General features: G+C 38.3%; 1 protein-coding gene across 4 annotated transcripts in view; it reads left to right on the top strand.

Moving 5' to 3' along the window:
- cadm1b (cell adhesion molecule 1b) overlaps positions 1-21299 on the top strand; it is a 186352-nt gene that overhangs the window by 97246 nt on the left and 67807 nt on the right. The window contains exon 1 of one of the 4 annotated variants that reach the window (XM_050069814.1): positions 5354-5558. The exons of the other annotated variants lie outside the window; for them this stretch is intronic. Coding sequence (XP_049925771.1) covers positions 5549-5558 — 10 coding nt within the window. The 5' untranslated portion in view covers positions 5354-5548. Of the gene's footprint in view, positions 1-5353; positions 5559-21299 lie in introns of those variants that run through there. 4 annotated transcript variants of the gene reach the window in all.

The raw sequence follows: 21299 nt of genomic DNA, 5'->3' as shown, positions 1-21299 counted from the left end.
AATCAATGAGCCGCGTTTTCCTCTACCTCATGCTTTTTTTCTTCCTGGTCAGTGGTCGTTTCGGGCAATACCGCCTCCAAATGAGCAGCTGTTGTAACTGCGTGACATTGTCCAGGCAGTTTGGTCTGCTTTAAAAAGTGCAGTGTGAAAGTGAACCGAACCAAATGAAGGTTTGAAAATTTTTGGCATTCCCCGCCCAATCAAACCGAGTCTCCTGGACTATCCTGGCGTGAATGTGCCCTCAGTCAAGATTATTTGAAATACTATTTATTAGGAAAAATAATGTGATACTAAGTTAAATTTGTGACTTAGGCTAATACGTCAACAATTATGATATCACATCATCATCTTGACTAAGAAAGCCTATTTCATAATTTCTACATAAAAGTAACCATATTACCATACTACAGGAGGAGTATTTAGATTCTTATAGTGTCTTTCTCTTCATTTATTTTTTCTTTTCTTGGTGGGAATGGGCTTCCTTAGGACACAATTGTGGCTAGCACAATAACAGAACAAAAAAGAAATTTGCTTGAAAGAAAGCTACAAGTATAAAACCCTAAATTCGTTTTGTTTTAATTATTCATCTTAATCGCTGAGTTGTAAATATGCCTGAATAAAACATTTAATAACGGCTGACAATTACTAAATAAAACTCCTGTAAGGTCATCAATTATTAAAACAGCTCCTCACTTATTATTAAGACAGCAGGCTGGGGTCAGTAGAGTTTAGGGTTCAAGCCTTCAGCTCTGTTGACTGAACCTTAAGTTCATCCTCTGTGTTGAATCGCCTGCAGAAAAACTTTAAACTTTAGAAATTAATTTCTCTCCCTGAGTTCAAAGCCTCGGTATAAGATGAATCCTGTGGGACATATTGTTTTGCATAAGTTGTTATCTTGCAGGCTGTGGCACTGCTCTCTCATCTCTCTCTCCCTCTTTCTCTGTCTGTCTGTGTTTTTAGGGCTATGAGATTGTTTATGTAATATGATAATGCATTGTTTGTCTGAAGCTTCATATGTGATGCCCTCTTGCCCACATCTGGCTCACAAAATAATTTTTGATCTCATAAAAGAATAAATTAAAGGATGTGAAAAAAAAACCCCAAATCCCTCCCGGTGATAGTCCAGCGAGGCTTTTAGTGCCAAATACCACCAAATGGCCCGTCTCGCAGTGAACGCTGCCAGCCGTTTGTTTCATGCTGTACCAGAATCCACAGAGTACAACCTGCACAGATCATACACTGAGATTAAGTTCACTTCAGATGAAAGGAAGATAGCCAGGTGATGCTGAAAGGTCCTGAGTTAAGAGCATTTACTGCACTTTGATACACATGACCAAAAGTATGTGGACAAACATTACAGTCATAACTGAACCGCGGGCATTAATGCGCTGCTGGAACAGCCGCTGCTCTTCTGGGAAGGCTGCAGGGATCAGTGCTCTACCCGACCAACATAACAGACAACTCATCCTAAACGCTCTGTGCAGGCCAGTGAAGTTTTAAAAAATGTGGAAAACAACATTTTTATGGAGCTTGTTACATGCACAGGGGCATCGTCATGTTGAAACAGGAAGTCCTCCCCAAACAATCGCTACAAAGCAGGAAGCTTGTTATTGTCTAGAATACAAAAGGATTGAAATTTGATTCAGTAGATTTTGTTTTATCTTTAATTCCACACATTTTTCCTCCTTGTCAAAACCTGCTGCCTACATTACCAACAATGCAACTCCAACTAACAACAGCTTGATCAGAGATTCAGGTGTGTTATGCTAGTACCAGCTAACATATTGTGGTGTTAATATCCAAACTTTTATGCTGCATTTGTCTTAAAATGGCCTTTGTGCGTTATGGCATGATGCTGAAGTTATTATTCCTTTTTAATTTTACATTGAAATGAATCAACAAACAACACATACAATATTTGATTGCACTAGACACTGTCATTTTATTACAGTATTATAAAGACAATTTCTATTCATTTGCTTAACAGCTGATAAAGCTGCTGCAGCCGCCATCTTTGTTGTATGCTAGGAGTCTCTGCTTGTCTGCGTACGCAACCGACTGTCCATTTGTTCATGTTTCAGTTTATTAATTAGATATTTTTAATGAAATTATAAAAAATATTCTCAAAAATGCAGTTTAAAAATGTATTTGGTAAAGTTGTTTTTTTATGTGTCTGTCATTTTCAAATAATTTCCTAAAACCTAGTTTCCTGGAGAGAAGTAATTTGACCAAGGGAACATTAGAGTTTTTTTAGTTAGTTGTGTTGAATTAATAACAATGTGTTGCTGATTTCCAGAATTATTAATTCATTATTCCTTTTGTGTTGGAAACTTTGTTTTTATACATGTGAGATTGTTTGACTGAGGTTAAATTTCACATCATTTGAACTTCAGCTGGCTGAAAGGATTTTTTTATCAGATAATTGAAATTGCTAAAAAAGAAATGGACCCGTAAAAAGTGTTTGTTTTCATGGTGAGATAACCCAATTGAAAGCACTGGTCAGTTTTGAGATTTTGGGATATTTTGCTTCTGTAACACACTTTATTTCAGACCAGCTGAAATAAAACATTGAAAATACATATTTAGATTTTTGTTGTGGAGATGTGTTCAAACAGTGCATATTTAGATAGATAATGACTAATTTACATATTTGAATATAACATTTTAGAAAAGTTGTCATTTTAAAAAATTGTCTTCATGTACGTAATTACCTGGGTAAGTTTCAAGGTGATAGCAACCCACCTGTAGTGTCTTTTTATTTATTTATTGTCTAAAAATGTATGGAATTTTACAATACATATATTTCAAGGCTGTTTTCTCAGAATTAGTTTCTTCTAATTTCATTTCACTTCAGTAGCACTCAAAAACAAGAAACTGTCCAGCTTTATTCCTGTCTATATTTGATTTTTTATTTTTTTTTTAGTTTATTCATATATCATTCATAGCTTGATTTATATTACATTTTATTCCTAAAAACATGGCGGATATTGATTTTTTTCATGGCTGTTGACTTTATTTTTTGATATATGAAGTGATAAAAAGAGTTTTCCAAAATTCTAACTTTAAAAACCGTTAACTTTGATATGATGAAAAAAGTGAAACAAAAATTTTGAACTTAGCTTCATTCAATATTCAGATTAATGTTCTGGAAATCTATGCAAATAAAAATATTTTTAATTAGACAATGCCTCATTTGCATATTTTAACATAACATTCCAGAAAACATGTAATATATTAAAAAAATCATTGTCTTACTATTTAACTGGAGGAGTTGCATGGTGATTTTTATTAGTTAAAAGTTTTACCCTATGTACCTGGGGTGTCTCCCCTTAACTCTCAAGATTAATAATATACTGTCTATCTCAAGACAGAAATATCATATATTGTGGCTGCTCCTTACAGGTCACAATAGTTGCAGCCTGACACAGAACTAAAGTCAGGTTAAATCAATTTTTTTTTTTTTTTTGTAGGGGCATTTCTTGCATTTACTGACCAGCAGGAGGTGGAGGATGAAGGTAGTGGTGGAGGACGAAAGGACAAATGCGGAAAGAATGGACAGAGAGAGAGAGAGAGGGAGAGAGAGAAGGGGATGACATGCAGAAATGGTCCTCAGCCGGCATTTATAAACCCAGGATGTTGTGGTTAAATGGTGTCTGCCTTAGACCCTGCGGTCAGCAGGACGCCCTGTGAGCAGCTCCTCTCACATTTGATGAGTAATACACGTGAGAGTGACTTTTTGACATGAAAAATAGCATGTGGTGAAATTCAAATAGCATCACAATCATGAGGAAGTAGTTCATACTGGAGATGTTGACAAGACAAATGTTTGTTCATTGGGTTGTAATAATCTGTAATCAGAGCACAGCAAATGCGTTTTCCATCAGACTGTTTTGTAGTGCAGATAGATTTGAAAAATTGCCTTAGGACTGTGATCAAACACTGGATTCACATCATCTCAAACAGCCAGTATTAGAACATTTTGTAAACAGTGTTTATCTGTAATCGCTGTCTTTTTTTCTGACATAGTAAAAAGAAAAAGACATCATCTTACCCTTTTTTTTTCTTGAGTGGAGGTTGGCATTTAGAGTGGAGATGAGTCAGTGCTACGTTTTATACAAATACTGTTGACTTTAGAAATCAGACCTTTGGGAGTAAGTAGTTCCTCAAATAGCCGTAGAGATGGGCAGTGTTTCCCCAGAGTGAAGGTGTGTCCTACTTTGCACAAGAGTAAGAGAGGCAATTTAAATGCTTTGATGTGCAATGCAGTTTCTGCTTTTGAGAGTCGGAGCGAGGCGGATATAGTGTTGAATCTAGGAATTTGTTGGGAATAGCAGAAACAAAAGTTATATAAAAATATCATGTGGTTTATTTTTGCCCAGCAATATGTTTGGAAGATGTGAGAAATTATTTTTCTCCACTTATTCAGATCTTTATCATTTTAGTCCAAAAGGATAAACCCAAAATACATTGACTCCCAAAGGCTTTAAGTATGAACAACACATACACATGCATTTGCGTCATTAGTACGAAGCTGATTTTACACCGTTTTATTAATAGAGGTCTATAGGGTGCGGTTACATGATGGCTTCTCATTCAGAAATAAATCTGATTATACAACAGTTAGTTCTGGCCAAGCAATTTGAAGCAATTTGATTGGCCAGGAGACATTCAAAACGTGACGATATTGGAGTACAACATCACGGTTTGTTTACTCTCTGAATGTATTACTCCACGTCAAACAGCTCATCAATGCTGACGCGTTGCCATGGCAACATTCTAACTGCCGCTGCGCTCAAGTGACATTAACGAGTCTGGCCTACTTCAGAGAAAACATGGATTTCTTAAAAATATCAGTTTTGAACTGAATTACGAGTGGTCATCAGATGAGGATGAGGGAGAAGGGAAGCTGAATCCGCTGGGGCTGTGCCAACATCTAGGTTTGTGAATACGAAGTAGCGTATAAGCTTGCCTGCTATGTTTGCTGTGTTGCCATGGCTACAGTGAGCGTTGAATGCGGGGGGTTGGGGCAGGGACTGTTTTTGTTGGCGGAGGAAAATAAAATACTTTTAAATAATCTATTTTGTCTTCGGCACTCGGCCTGCGGCCTCGTACCTACGACCAAATCACAGCCGTGACGATATCACAGTACAACATCACTCCCTCTCGTGTGATATTGCTTAAATGAAATCATTCGGAATTCGGAAGTTTTTCCAGGTAGTTTACATGGGAAATATTCATTCCGAATGAGGGTTTACATGGGAGATCAGTTTAATCGCCTTTATTTGGGTCTGCGCAAGGTTTGGGGCAGGGAAGGTTTCTGATTGGGTAGGGGGCGGGCTGATGTTACGTATACCGGAAGAAAACACTGTAGTCCTCGCTCCGGATAACAAGATGTTCGAAGACGCCGTTCTTAGTGCCTTTTTCGGGCTTGTTTTGCTTATATTCTTGAAGCAGCAGTACGACAACAACCTTCTTCTGCTAATGTTTCGTTTGTTGAGGAGGTTAAGGGAGGTAGAAGATCGGAGAAGAGAGGACCGTGCTGTGGCGAATGGAGACCGGTGAGTGCAACGAGTCCGACTGCTCTATCTCAGCCCGTTGCTATGCAGCCTGTTGCTATGCACGCTGTCTACGTCATCGTGCCAGAAGGGCAAGGAAACGAGCATGCGCAGAAAGAACGGAATGGCTGGAATCTTCCATTCGGGTTCTGAAAAGGAATATTCCACCCCTGTGCACCCGTTTAGATTTTCGTTCGGGTTGGCTGTTTTCATTTGAGTTGAGGTGTTTATAAGGAGCATTTCTATTCAGGTAGGGCTTCCAGCCCGAATGCAAAAGGAATACATGGCTCCATGTAAATGCACGTGTGTGTATCCAAGTTTCATCTGAACTTAACACTATTGCAACTTTACATTTTAAGAATGTTTTCTCATACACTTCCATTGATTTCCATTCATATCTGCGTGGTATGAAAATCGATGAACAGACTCCTAAAACTTACTTGAGTTATATCCATCTATCACACAGTGCTTTAGTTTTTGTCAAAGCTGCATTATCATTGTGTGGTAATGTTTTACTATGAAAAGTCTGCTCTGCCTGTTACCTCAGAAGAATTATGTAACAGTTTTACATTTAAGGGAAATCAATGGCTGACTGGAACGGTAGTAAAATCTATTTAAATCATCAAGCACAGCAGCAAGTTTTTGCAAAACGGCTCACTGGGATGGAAAGTAAATGGAGTATAGTGGCTAAACATGCAAAAACCAGTGGTATGGTCTTTGAAGGTTAGGGAGAGATGTTGGTTTTGGTTAAATATTAACAAAGCAAATATGTCCCGTCTTCTTAAGTACTTAACCTAGGAAATAATCTTCCCCCAGCCTTAAACAAGTGCTTTATAGTTGCCTTAAAACGACAATAATAAAGTTATTTGTGGACACTGTAGGGAAAACAAAGAAAAACCATTCTGTAATTTTGTAGATGGTTATTTTTACATTGATAAAATATATACCAGGTGGCATTTGGTTTCCTTCCAAAACTATTGGTGTTTCAAATTTCTGTATTATCAGTATATTTAAGTCATCTTTGGAAGCCTTCATAGTTATAATGCGGTGGATGTACAGTCAATAACTGCCCTTAATCATGATATATATCTTACCAAAACTTATCCTTACCATTTTTTTCAGCAAACTTACTGCCATTTCACAATGTTTCTGTTAGATATTTCTCAAAAAATTAAATATTACCATAAATTATAAGATGCCAAACCCTCAACCACAGTTGTTGTTCAACACTTTTGGTGGGTTCGGATTACTGCTGTGTGAAACCAGGCATCTGTAGATAAAAACTTGTGCACATCTGGTGCATCGTTTCAGAAGCCCGACAATGAACATGAACTTTAACAGGTTTTTTTATTTCTCTACATAAACATTTTCATGAATCCAAGTGTTCCCCAGACTCCTACACACTGCAACATGTGCAGTTTTAACTCCTCACTTCAGGCCAAGAGATTTATTTTTTGGTGTTCTTTTTTCTTTTTTTGTTGTTGGTGACTACACTCAGGTACAGCGCTGGCTTTGAATGGCCGCCAGATTGCTCCCAAAGAATACCTGATCTATCTTTTCTGTCAGCGATTACAAGCAGAAGCTTAAGCGTTGCTACCGCTTGAAGCAAATAGCAATAAACATTAATAACTGATTTGGTTTTTAAAGTTATTAAACACAGGTCTTGTTTCTACACCAAGTTGTGAAATCTCAAATGAATAAGTTTCCTTGAATTATTGGTGCGTATATATGAATTAGCAATTTCAGTTTAACAAGTTTCTTTTTACCTTCAATTAAAGTTATGCCTTCCAGGAAAATAATAACACTCCATCCTCTGTGATAATTGAGGTGATACAGACTTTGCACAGCGGCATTGAGATCAGAGTAACAGTGTGCATGTGTATTTAAAGGAATAATCCTCTGAGGGCAAAATGGCATCAGTGTTTAACGCTTGTGAATAACAGTGTATTTGTCGGAAAAATGTATTATGAGAGTAATACAGAGGAGATGATGACTCATTCAAAATATGATTGTATTTAGTGATGGAGGCACAGTGATGCAGAAGTTTGTCAAGGCTTCATCTGTCTCTCATGTTAGTGTTGTTAGAAAAACATGATGAAGAAATAATGATCATGATGGAGTTGAATTTTTGAAGCGATTTAAAAAATGTTTTGTTATTTTTTTCTTTTTGGCATCAAAACCAGGAATCTGCGCTACTATCAAAATCCATTAGCAGCTAGTGACTCGGATCTCTATGGATGGCTGTGTTGGTCTGTTGCTTTATCTGTCCACCACTTTGGTCCGAATGAAATGTCTCAACAACTATCTGATGGATTGCTGTAATATTTTATACAGTTATGATGAATTCAACTGAGTGTGGTGATCCCCTGTCTTTTCCTCTAGCACTCCATGATGTTAATATTTGTGATTTTTACTTAAAAGGCTTGATGACAATCAAGCAATAGAAAGATTGCTGTTAAATTTGGTACAGACATTCATGCTCCCCTGAGGATGAATTGTAACATTGGTGATCCCATGACTTTTTATTCCATCATCAGATCACAACTTGTATTTGCACAATACTCTGGTTTGTTACCACCATCTGCATCGGCCTCAGCTGTGTTTAGAACTACAGTATTTAGCAAATGCAAGTTTGGATGGTGAATATGGAAAACATTAAACCTTATACCTGCTTATACAGTAGGAAGCTTTTATTTAAACAAAGAAAAAGAAGAAAAAAAAACCTTTGTCATATTTAATGAATCTGTCACTTAATCCTGACAGTAGTACAAGAGACAGATATTCAAGTTCCTCCAACTCGGTCTCACTCCAAAGTCATTGAAACCCGGCGCTTGAGCAGTGACTTGCGGCGTCACACACCAATGAGAAAAGACGTCCTTTGACATCGGCATGATGTTGTTGAAGGAAAAAAAAAAGTCCATTTGTGATGTTGTAGAGACATAGGCCATATATTTTGAAAGAAACAGTAACTTTCCTGAGAAAACAGAAGTGTATTTTGAAAGAAGACAGTGCATGTAACAGGCAGAAGTTGACATGGCGTCCCAGAACATCAACCAACGCACCCAGGATACCTTGCACGTCGAATCTGGACGTGGAAAGTCCATCACCAAACGTCAATACATGACGAGGTTGGAGTGAGAATGTGATAGTTCCTCCTAGTGCTCCTAATGGCATTTGCAAGAATCCATCATACCTGAAGAAAACAACCAATCAGAGCCAGGAGGACAGTCACAGTCACAGTGTCAGTCACTGCTTGTGCACACTTGGCACAGACTGCTGTTCTTCTTCTGTGAAAGTGAAAGTGAAAGCAAGCTTTTTCCATGTCAGCCTTCTTCTGTTTACTTGTCACCTGACAGCTGTGTTAGGGACTCCTCCTGGCTCTGATTGGTTGCTTTTGTTCAAATGCCATCAGGAGCACTTTGAGGACCCAGAGGAACCTGTTGTTTTTCACAGATGATCTGTCTCATGTACTAGTGTCAGGATAAAGTAACAGTTTTAGCAGATAAGTAACCCACTGTGGCTTTAACATGTGCCAGTGTGGGGTTTCTCTGGGTTCTCCTGCTTCCTCCCACAGTCCAAAGACCTGCAGGTTAACTGGTGGCTGGCTGGCTAAATTGCCTATAGATGTGTGAGCGTGATGTCTGTCTTCATGTGTCGATGTGTGATGATTTGGCACACATTCTCACTCCGTTCTCGTCACATATCAACATTTGGTCATGGAACTTCCACGTCTACATACGAAGTGCAAGGTACCCTGAGTGTGTTGGTTGACATTCTGGGATGCCATGTCAAGTTCTGCCTGTTACATGCATTGTCATCACTCAAAATATACTTCTGTTTTCACAGGAAATTTAATGTTTACATACAGTCTCTTTCAAAAGAAATGAACTACATTGGTACAACGCACGTGGTGAGGTTTAGGCGACAAAAGTACGTGGTTAGGTTTAGGAAAAAAGTAAAGTCCGCCTGCCTCAGTCTTTCCCTGCCTTAACTTTTGTCCTTGTCCCGCCACTTTTCCCCTGGTGCTGCCGCGCACCATTTAACTATAACGCCAACTGGACACCTTTTTTCGTTGATTTCTGATGCTGCAAGTCACTGCCCAAGTGCTGGATTTCGATGACGTTGGAGTGAGACCGGCTCAATTTGGCGACCTGTCCAGCGTGTGCCCTGCCTCTCTCCCTATGTCAGATGGGATCGGCTTGAGCCCCCTGCGACCCCTAACAGAGGATAAGCAGTTACAGAAAATGAATTAATCAATTCTCAAACCTCTACTGTGTGCAGCCTCAAAGTAAATAAGTGCATTTACCAAAGTAGTGTACTTAGGTACGCTTCTCAGGTATTTGTACTTTACTTAAGTATTTCAAATGTGTGTGTTACTTACAGAGGTAAAAAAAGGAGTTATTATTCCAATAAATGAACTTTGCAGTAAGAATTATATTAAGATGAATATAATGTTAAACAGTAAACTTAAATTCCCAGCAGTTTATAAAATATATTGCCTTATCTTAAATAAGCTCCAAATCGATACCATTAGAAATGCTGCTTGCTTTTTATACTTAAGTAAATAATGAATTCTAAAGTTAAGAGTTGGTCTTCTGTACAACTGAAGTACTGAAAGTTAAATTTAGCATCACCCCGTCCTTAAAAATAGATACATAATGAAAGTCAGTGTTTCGGCAAAAAGCAGAAGACTTGAACTTTACCTCGTGTCATTTATTTATACGGCAAGATGGACCTTCTTTGCAGGCAAACCATTTCTAGTGAGAAGAGAGTACATTACATTAATCTGACTAATGAGCTATCACATTGAATAAATAAATCTACAAGAACAATAATGTATTTTAATAAGAAATGCTAAAGGCCACTCAGATGAAAAATTACCTCTCAAAAGGGTTAGCCTATAGAATAAATCTGACTTCCCCATTTTGGTGACACGTACGGGCCATGTGAAGTTGATTTTAATAATTGATCACCAGAAAGTGCTGGGAGAGAGCTTTGCTGATAAGCAAAAGAATAGGTTTTTGTGTTTGAATCACAACATCCTATCGATCCTCTTTGAATAACGCTTAGTGGAAGAGTCACAGACTTAGGGATTATTTATGGATCCCTCTTGACCTTAGCATTTCCCAGGGAGATTGTGTTTAAAGCTATGAAATTGACTGCCAAATCTGCACACATACAATGGATAAATCTAAAGTGACAGCAATAATCAGAGTGGAGAGATTAGCGGTTTTCAGCTTTATTTATTTTTTATCCTACAAAGACATACATCATTATCAGCCTCACCTGCAGCGTGGTCCCTTTTAGCCCGTGTGATTTTTCAGACACTATTCTCATTCGTCACTTTTGATCCATCAACAATTTGCTTAAAACAGAGACAGCACCGAAATATTTGGATGAGATTTTGCATTAGTATCATGCCTCATTCCTTTTGAATCAAAGTTTAAAGAGATGTTAGGGTCATCTCTGCATCCTGAAATCTCAGGTTAAAGAAAAAAGGCATTACATTTTGGTGCAGAGTACCAATCTGTTTGCAGCCTGAGGGCGTTTTAGAGGCTTTGTAGAAGAAAAAACAGTAACAAGTAAAAATGTTTTACTTTATAGTGTCCTAACGTGGAAATATTCTCCTTCTGTATCTGGTCCACAGAGAAACTTGTCTTGTCGTTATTTTTTAATTTCCTTTGCTTGTCTACTCGCACAATCTGCAGATTTTTTGGGTCGAAGTGAAGACGCCCAGAAACAAAATGGTTTAAAGATTTGTTTTATGGAGTGGACTCTATCTGCCCGCTGTGCCAAACTAATACGCAGCAGTTTGAGAGAGCAATCAAATGGAAATGGAAATTTGAGCAGCTTAAAGATGAAGCTCATTTTTCCCTTAAGAGCTTATGAGTGTTCTGCCAAAATGTGTGATTCTCTTTTTCACTGTGACTGTACTGAGGGTATACTGGCTGATGTTCACAGCCTCCTTCTGTTATACATTGTTTACACTTTTACTGTGCCTGATGCTTGAGATTACTTTACAGAACAATAGTGCTAGTGTTTCTTTGGTGTTGATTCAAAGTGTCACAAACATAATACCACTTTCTAAAAAGTCATCCTCCTACGAAAGTTTAGAAGTTTTAATTAATGACTTTATTAACATTTAAGTAATTTATTGAAAAGTCAAGTGTGTGGGATTGAAGGGCATCTATTGGCATTAGTATGTAATCACCTGAAAATAATTGGTGTGCTTTTGTTTTCTTAGAGTGAGCTGTTTATATCTACATACGGAACAGGTCCTCTTCCACAGAGCCTTGCTTGACATGCTTGGTACTAGATAGGGCCATTCACGTTTTCACATTTTCATCTTTTCACATCTGCCTTTGTAGTTCTCCTACACATTTGGCACACAGGAGAAGTTACAGTTCTCTGTCCTCACCTCCAGATGCCACAAAAGCCTTCACACTAGATCTTTGAGATTTATAGCTAGTTACAAGCAACTGACCATTCGCTATACCTCGCTCCAAATAGCAATCCAATCATATAAGATGACCTGATTGAAAGACATTTATTATTAACTTTTACTTTTATTAACATTTACAAACCAGGACTAGATGGTTTAATGAAAGCCAATCAGACTTTAGTGATGAATGACTAACATTTGTTACTGCAGTATTACCAAATAGAGAGGATTGACACAAGTGAAAGGGATTTTTGACAACTTGGTTACCCATAATTTGTTCTTATTAAAGAAGTGTTTCACTGCAGGAGAGGTGGTCTTTTCATAGAATTGGGCTATCTATGCAGTAGAAAGACACAAATACATTTGAAATTGGTTCTAAATGACAAAACAGAGAATAAGGGTTGTGGCATTTGGCTTTTGCTCAAGAGGTAGAAAACCTACAACCACCAGGACGTACTCCCACTGGTGGGTGACATGACCGCTTTGACACTGGCACCAGCTGGTAACAAGCAATCTCAAATTATAGTTAAACAGTGAGCTAAAATATATCATTGAAAACATTTGAGGTGAGAAATAGGCGACACAGTTACAGAATTTTGGTTCATGTTTTATCAGCACTGCTCAGTTTTACTATGTGATTTCAGTATTTTACAATACAGGAAACAGTATGGCGCCCACTGCCTTTTACAAATTCTCGTTTAAGCCTAACAGTACGCTAACAGTACGCTAAAATACATTTCAATTGAGAAATAGAAAATACAGTAACAGAATCTGAGTTTATATTTGATCAGCACTGCCTAGTTTTACATTCTGATTGGTGTTTAAGAAAGAGAAGAGGGAGGGTTGTCTTTCTTGTTTTGCTACTGTCAACCCAGTCTCACTCCGAAGTCATCAAAAACCAGTGCTTGGTTAGTGACTTCTGGCATTGGAAAACGACAAAAAAAGTTGTCTTTTGTCCTGTTGTCCTGTTAAAGGCCCGAACATACTCGGGCGGAACGTACGCGGAACGGACTCCGCGGAGGTCCGCGGGGACTCAAAGCGGACGTCCGCAAGCCCTGTGCACGCAAAGCTCAGATTTTACGACCGCATGGACTCCGCTCCGCGCACCAGTGACTGCTTGGCATGTATTTTTCACATCGCGGGGATTTTTCACAGACATTTTTACAGGAAACTACAATGCGGAAGTGCGCTCGACTATGAAAGCCCGAATGACTGTGGACATTCCTCGTGGAGTCCGCTCCGCTTATAGTACGCACGAGTATGTTCGGGCCTTTATTGTTTAACGGCACCAGGGGCGTCAAGTGGAAATGCAGCTGGACAACAATTGATTTGATTTGATTTGATTTTTATTTGTCTCAAACAAGCACAATCATAAAAACAGGCAGTATATGTAATAGAAAAAAAAATGGCACACTGTGATAACGTGCAAGTTCGAGAAGGGGCTGAAGGAAGCAAAGCTTATCATGTTCAGCCCCCCCTTACATTGTCATATAAGCACATACATAATCGATAAATCTGTAAAATCTTAAAAAATTTAAAACATTTAGTCTTTAATATGAAATAGAGCCCTGCTTATAAACATACAATGCTAACTAAAATCCTTTCCAAAAAATTAGCAGTCCAGTTCTTTATAGCTGACCAAGAGTGATTGTTTGTAGTTGTGTTTAAATTGTTTTAAGTTAATGCACATTTTTGTGTCCTCATCTAGTTTATTCCACAGTTTTACACCACAGACAGAGATGCACATAATGCAACAAAGAAAGTTAAAGTGGCAAAAGTCCGAGAGGGGCAGGCAGGAAGGTTTGGTAGATAGGTCCAACAACCACTGTGTGTTTTGAAAACAGACAATGCATGTAACAGGCTGACATTGACACGGCATCCCAGAACAACAAATGAACCCAGGACACCTTGCACATCATATGTTGATGTGGAAAGTCCATGACCAAACGTCAATATGTGATGAGGTTGGAGTGAGAATGTGTTGTTTCTACATTCTTTGTGTCCGTGGTGGTGGGCGTACAAAGATGCGTCTGTAGTACAACCTGTAGTTCGTGCAACAGCCCTGAGGAGATCTGGGCTGGTAAGATGGAGGGGAGTTTACCATGAGCATGCATTAGAAAGCTGATTGAAAGTATTCCTTTAATGGTTATCTGATCCAAGAAAAGAAATAAGTAAATGACTCATTAACCATTTCTGAAGTATTTACAGCTGGTATAAAAAGCCTGTTAGAATGTGATACCCATAATTTGCCATATATCATGAGATACTTACTTTCAAAAGGCTCACTGTGATCACAAAGCGTTCTATTTAATGCTTGTTTGTGCTGCGTCAAAGATTTAATGCTTTTTCTCTTAAACTTTTAAAAAACTTTTAACTTCTCTTCCTCTGTAAAAAAAACAACAACCCAAAAAACAACAAACCAACAACAGACCTTTGAAGGTACAGTTCCTTCCTTGGTTTATTTAGAAGTGAGGTAGTTTCTCTTTTTAAAGCTGCACCTTTCAACACAACTGACTGAGGCAACAAATTCAAAGAATGTGGAGGCAGAGACAAAGAGCTGAAGTGATGAAAGAATGAGACACAGAGAAGAAAAGAGACGCACAGGATAGTTGTCACTATGAAACAGCCGCTGATCTGTAATGACATTGATATATTCACGAGATAATCCGTGTATATGTGTAGTAGATCCTTCTTCTTGGCATGCTGAATCAATACAGACAAAGTAGGTACAACTACAAAATATCTATGAGACATTCTCATGGCTGTACATTTTTTTGGCGTCCAGTGGAATATTAATGAATCACTCGTTGCTGCTGTGTATCTGTATATGCAACCAGGGCGTGTGTGAATGGTGTGAATGTTAATACGCAGTTGTGGGGACCAAGTATTAGCAGTGGATTACAGGTGACTAGCAGGCTTTTGAATCTCTTTCCTGTGATACCCTTTGAATGTGTTCACTCCCTTTGAAGTGATGTCAGTTTTAAAATATCTCAGCCCTTTTATGTTTAACCATGGGTGTTTGCGTTCAAGGATTCTTTCTTTTTCATTTTTTTTTATTTAGAGGGAGGAGATGAAAGCATCACAACAGTCAGCATCCATCAAAGTGCGAAAAAGTCTGGGAAAAGTCCCGCACATAACGAAGCATGACTTGTTAAAACACAACATGAGGCTGTTGTTGTGTCTGCGCCGGGTGATTAGGGTGCAGCAGCGGGTTAAAGAGTTGAATGACAGGCGGATCCTGACAGAGCTCGCTCGCTGCTCTGTCACTGAATTTGATCGACTGATTGTGTGTTTTGCAGCAGTAATGAGCTTTACAGTATGTGCGTAATGTGCCAGGAGCTGATTCGTATGCTGGATGAGCTAGCTAATTGTTCACAGTGCACATTCCCCCAGTCCCATGGCTCCTCTGATTTGGATTCATTTAGCCTTTATTTTACCTCATTATACAGGCCTGTGTTATTGCCAGGTTGTATGTGAGGTATTTCGCAGTGTTGAAATTGACTCTGGTAAGTTAATTTTAAAATATCAACTATAGAACCCTGCACCTCTTAAATACAAAACAGAGTGGGAAGGTGTGAATTTAAACTCATCATTTTTGAAAGGTGAAGTATATTGGAGTGTTTTTAGACTTGAAAACATCCTCTTGTCATTTTTATTTTATTGCTCTCAACACCAAGCTGCAAAAAACAGTTTTATTAATTTTCTCATATTGCAACAAAAAAGCAAAAATCCCAAGCTGAAGTTGCCAATGAACTGTGCTTCCTTCAACCACACACACAAATCGAATGTGAGGAGCAGTTGTGGGGCCATTTTTTATTTCAAGGAGTAAAGCTGGCTCACAGCTAAGAGCAGTAAGGCTAGGAAGAGGATGCAGAGCTGCAGTTCAGTAGGTCTGTAAGCCGAGTGATGAAAATGTTCTCTGATGCTGATCCTGCGGTTGCTCTGGATCCCAAACAGCAGCACAGAGAACTGACAAAACCGGGTATTTACTCTGGCATTCCAGTAGCAGTCTCCTCTCTGCCCAAAACAAACAATACCCTATGCATAGCCCTGATCCTCCCAGAAAAAACACACTCTCACCAGTGTGCTTAGGCAAAAAAATCCCTCAAATGCCATTTTTCTGGTCACCAAAACTCCCATCAGTCTGTGCTGCTGTATTAGCAGTATGGTTGAGACATAATAGTACTGCATTTAAATGTGAAAGAAAGGGAACTCCTGCTGGGGAATTTTTCGTTCAGACTCTTTCTGCAAAGATTTCCCTGAATTTTTCTTGTTAATCATCATATGCGATTCATCTCTATCTCTCTCAGCGTGACTGTGTGAGTGAGAAAGTTCATGCACGTGTGTGTGTGTGTGCATGCTCTGCAGCTTGGCACTCTACCGTTGTGTGGGCAATGCACCCCTGAGGGTAGTACCCCACAAAGCAACTAATGGCGCTAAGCATGCAGATAGAGGACTGATTTAGACTGAGAGGCGTCTATAATCTTACGAGGTGTCAGCAAGTGTTGTGCCATAGATTAGCCGACTCTCTCTCTTTATTTCCTCCATGATCATCATCTCCTCTGCGTTCATCGCCTCCTCCGGCAAGGACCGCTGTGCATCACCCTACATTCACATTTTATTATTGTTATTAGTAGAAGTAATAGCAGCTGGATTTTTGTTGGTGCTAGCAGCAGTAGCATTTGTTGAGTCAGAGTCATAGTTTTGATGGTATGTCTCTGGACAGTGGGAGGATACAGTGTGAGACCAACATCAGACATCCTACAGTGCATGGTAGCCCACTACTGGGTGGAGGCATCAGACATCAACGCATGTTCAAAAATGACTGAAATATGTATGTAGCACTTAGTATTGAAAACTGGCAAGTACTGGTGAGTCTTGTCAGATTAATAATGTCGGTATTTATTCTTAGATGTGAGATTTCCTGATTTAAATTTAAAAATAAGCTATTTAGTGCATTCCTTCAGGCAAAGATCCTGTACAACTGCAGGCGTTTGGACGACAGTGAACATTTGAGAACTCTGGTATCTTGTTAAATGAGAAAGGAATGCTGAAGTGAATCACATTTTTACTTTTCAAAGTAAGGTACAAAAAAAAACAACAGAAACATTTTTCAAACAATACACAGAGCTAGCTCACCATGAGACACATCAAAATGCAGTGGTGGGAACATCAGAAAGATGAACTCTTGCTACAGTCGGTCCTTAAATTTTGGTTGGAATGAAAATCAGGTTGAAGATATTTTAGATGTCTAACAACATTAAAATGTTTTGTTGCTTGAACATTAACATTACAACGTAGAGACTTTGGGTTTTGTTCTCCATAACTTATGCAAATGTTGTTATTCTACGTCAAGATGACGTTGGCTTGCGACTTAAGAAAGATGTTGGATTTGGTTACTTAACAACACAAGTTAAAACCAACCAAATATCAACATCATCTGTTGTCAGTAGTCTACGTCAAATTGACGTTGGCATAAGACGTTGTCCTGACTTTGAATTTTGGCCACTTTGATACATGTATATATGTATTTGATATTTGTTATTTATTTCGAACAAAAAGAGACATGAACATACAAACAAATATATACAAATAATTAAAAGCATAATGAAAAGAAAAGGAGTGGGAGTAAGTAGCCTATAAACTTATTAAATCCCAACCCTTCTCCATAAGTCACTGAGTGAAATGAAACAGACAGCTTCCTCATATAGATAGATCTGTACCTAGACTTTTCTAAGTATACAGTTATTACCCCATTAACCCATGTACATAATATTAATTCCCAGCATCTTCCTTACAAAACCTGTCTTAGTAGATAATATAAATTACTAATCATGTGTGACTTACAAGTATAAACCACTCTAAATATATGATTTATATTACAGATTATTATACAGATTAATTTAAAATATTCATAGTGCAAACATATGTTAATCAACTTGTCCTGCTATCATTTCATATTTGAAAAATATGAGTTAAAGAAAATATGAATATACATAAGTCTTCCAGTATATACATGTGTGTACACCCACATACCCATAAATGAATAAATACTTATTTACATCACAACCAAAATTCGACCAAATATCAACATGTAAGAATGTTGGTGGCCTGCTGGGGAGTAACTTAGTACAAATGCTAAAGTACTATGCATTAGCTAAGATACTGAAGGTGCTTGTACTTGTGTATTTTATTTGTACGCTACTTTACACATCCCTCTGAATTTAAGGTAGCTAATAATGTAATTTCCTGCTTTTTCCTTCACTACATTCAAACTTTTATAAACCTATAATTTGCATATATAACATAAGTTATAAGTTATACAGGAAATTAAGAATAAAAAAGAAGTACAGCTACAACATAAAAAAGCTAAATACCCATACACCCATCAGTAAAAATCCAGTAATATAATGTATAATAATTTAGCACTGGGCACATAATGAGTGGTATTAATTTTGATACTATTGACTATTAACACTAATAAAATTGTAAATGCATCACTATAGCTTGTAAATATTTTTAAATTATGGTATGTCTATTTAAACACCAATCTGCATATATCCTCCACTGCTGTGAATTGCATTAATTATTCAGCATAACGTCTGTGAATTTACATTGTGTGTGTTAAATGATGTTCTAAATGTACACAGACAGCTGAAGCAGTGACATATACATCTGAGGTGAGAAGTGTGCAGGAGAGATAAGCTAAGGTGTGATGTGATCATATTTGCTAAAGTACAGACGCAGTGTGCTGCACAGCCGTACAGATGCAATAGGCTCCTGTGAATATGTGCGAGTCTGTCAGTCTGTTGGACTCTGGTTTGCTTGGCGTGAGGAATCCTTTGATGTTGTGCTGCAAGATCTGGTGCTCTGATCTGGAGCATGACAGAGATGACATTATGTGAGACTGCATGGGAAGATTTGGCATATACAATATAACGTTGCTCCACACGACACCGTATCCGCATGTTTCCTCTGTCCTCATATTCTCATTCCACTCCACAAACAAATTGGCTCATTCCCATTAGAATAAGCTGCAAACATTACCTTTAAATTGACAGTACAATGTATGCTAATGGTGTCAGAGCTGTGGTCGCGCAGTGTATCCCCAAAGTAGTTACAGAGGTGTCGTAGCTGTTTCTGAGAAAGATGTGGAAAAGCCATTACAACTTAAACTGTGTAAATTGCTGCAACCAAATGTGACCACCCTGAGTCATGTGGGTGGTACACTAACAACGAAGTCGAACTCGCTTGAAATAGAAACACAGCAAAACACGGCTCTGCATATAAATTTGTGTATACTTCCTGCTGCATTATATTGTTCATTTGTTTACACTCTGTGCCAGTTGGGGGCACATGAAGATTAAAGAGGTAACTTTAACCTATGGAAGCTGGAACCAGCGGTGACAGAAAAATCAGAGAACAAGAACAACGGGGACCATGGTGAAAAACAGTCAAAGGCAGCAGAGGGAATGAGGCATTAGAAACTGTTTGATTGATCATAAAGGTGCAGATATTCCTCTAACAAGCTTTGCGAACTGAGCTTATAAAGGCGTCCTTTTGAAAACGCCGACCAACAGTTGTTAACCCACAGATACAAAGGCAAAACAGACAATACACATAGAGTATGTTATGACACTTTTTGACAGTCTCGTATCAGGAGTTGGCATGCAAAGTTAGTTTTAGTCAAAGCCAGCAGGTCTCCGCACAGGATGGAGGCGGAAGCCAGCTTTCCTGCTGATTCTGGTCTTTACAGAAATAGCATAGCCTTAGGGGTCAGGTCACGCAAATGACAAGAAAACACATCTTCCTACTTATCCCTGGTAGTTTACAGCAATTTAGTTTTATTTGCAAAGTTTTTCTGACTTCGAGATTTCCTGCTTTCACCCAAACACAATGGACAAGGACGCAAGTTTGTTCTAACACTGAAGTGTACAAGTACAAAATGGGGCAGGGCATCAAACACTTAATTTCCTGCATTATGGTGAATTTACTTGCACTTTCTGCATCAATTTATGGTGTTAATATCTTTAATTTTGTCAAACTAAAAGTCCTCTGCTACTTTAATGTTTTTATTTGACGGGACAAACACACATGTTCTAAAGATTGACATGTACAATGCATCCCGAATTATACACCTATGACTTTGCAACAATTTGAACAGTTTTAATTGGATCTTACATAAGAAAAAAATGTTATTATAATGTACATTTTCAGCCTACTGTATCCCCAGTTAATTCATTCGACATGTGGCAAATCCAGAGCTAAGAATGTACGTTCACCACCATCATTTAGTGCCAGTGCAGGAAGTAGGGTGCCCTTTATGTGGTGGAGTAGATCTTAGAGGATCTGGGTAGTCAACAGGTGTGCAGAGAATTACACATTAGACCCATGCTGGGGATCAGAGTTTGCATCCTGCCACAGACCTTTTATTAGTAATCTTCCTCGAACCTCAACCAAGTGTTGGTGTTGCCTTAACTCAACTTCACCTTCACCATAGTTTATTTGCCAAAGATATTTTTTTAAATCAAATCAAGTTTGTTTATATAGCACATTCAAAAGTTGACCAAAGTGCTGTACAAATCAAAAGAATGACACATAGCAGTATAATATGTACACAAATATAAAACAGAATAACAATTACACAACAACAATTACATGTAAGAAAAATATTACAAAATACTAACATATTACACTGAGAACAACCAAAGCCCATTGAAAACATGTACGTTTTAAGATTTGTCTTAAAAGTGTCAATGAAGAGGGAGCATTGGATTGAGAGTGGAAAGCTACTCCAAAGCTCTGGAGCAGCAACCGCAAAGGCATGATCTCCTTCACCTATCAGCCTCGATCACGGGACAGTTAAAAGACTTTTTTCTAAAGATCTAAGAGGTCGGGATCTGGAGTAGGGGCAGAGAAGTTCAGCAATATACTGGGGTGTCAGCCCATGCATGGCTTTTTCCTAATCTTAAACATACCTTACTTGCAGTGGACAGATATTGCCGAAAGTGTGTGTAACATCCCCAGCTGAATGAGGCTTTATTTCTGACACTGTGGCTCCAAAACATGCTGTGAACACACCATAAGCGCTTGGACTAAAAACAAAACAAATTAACCTTCCCATTAATACACAATTTCATTACACCTGTTAACCCCTTGTGCTTCACTTGATGACAGTCTCTAATTGAGTGCGATAATGTAGGAAAGTATATTTAACTTGAAATATTTATACACCACCCCAGCTACAAACAATATAAAGCATGGGAAAATAGCAGAAATCACACATGTAATACAGCTTTAAT

Source organism: Epinephelus moara, chromosome 2 (genome assembly GCF_006386435.1).
Source record: "Epinephelus moara isolate mb chromosome 2, YSFRI_EMoa_1.0, whole genome shotgun sequence".
NCBI lineage: Eukaryota > Metazoa > Chordata > Actinopteri > Perciformes > Serranidae > Epinephelus > Epinephelus moara.
Note: the sequence above shows the minus strand (reverse complement) of the source record. Positions and strands in the feature narration are given on the sequence as shown.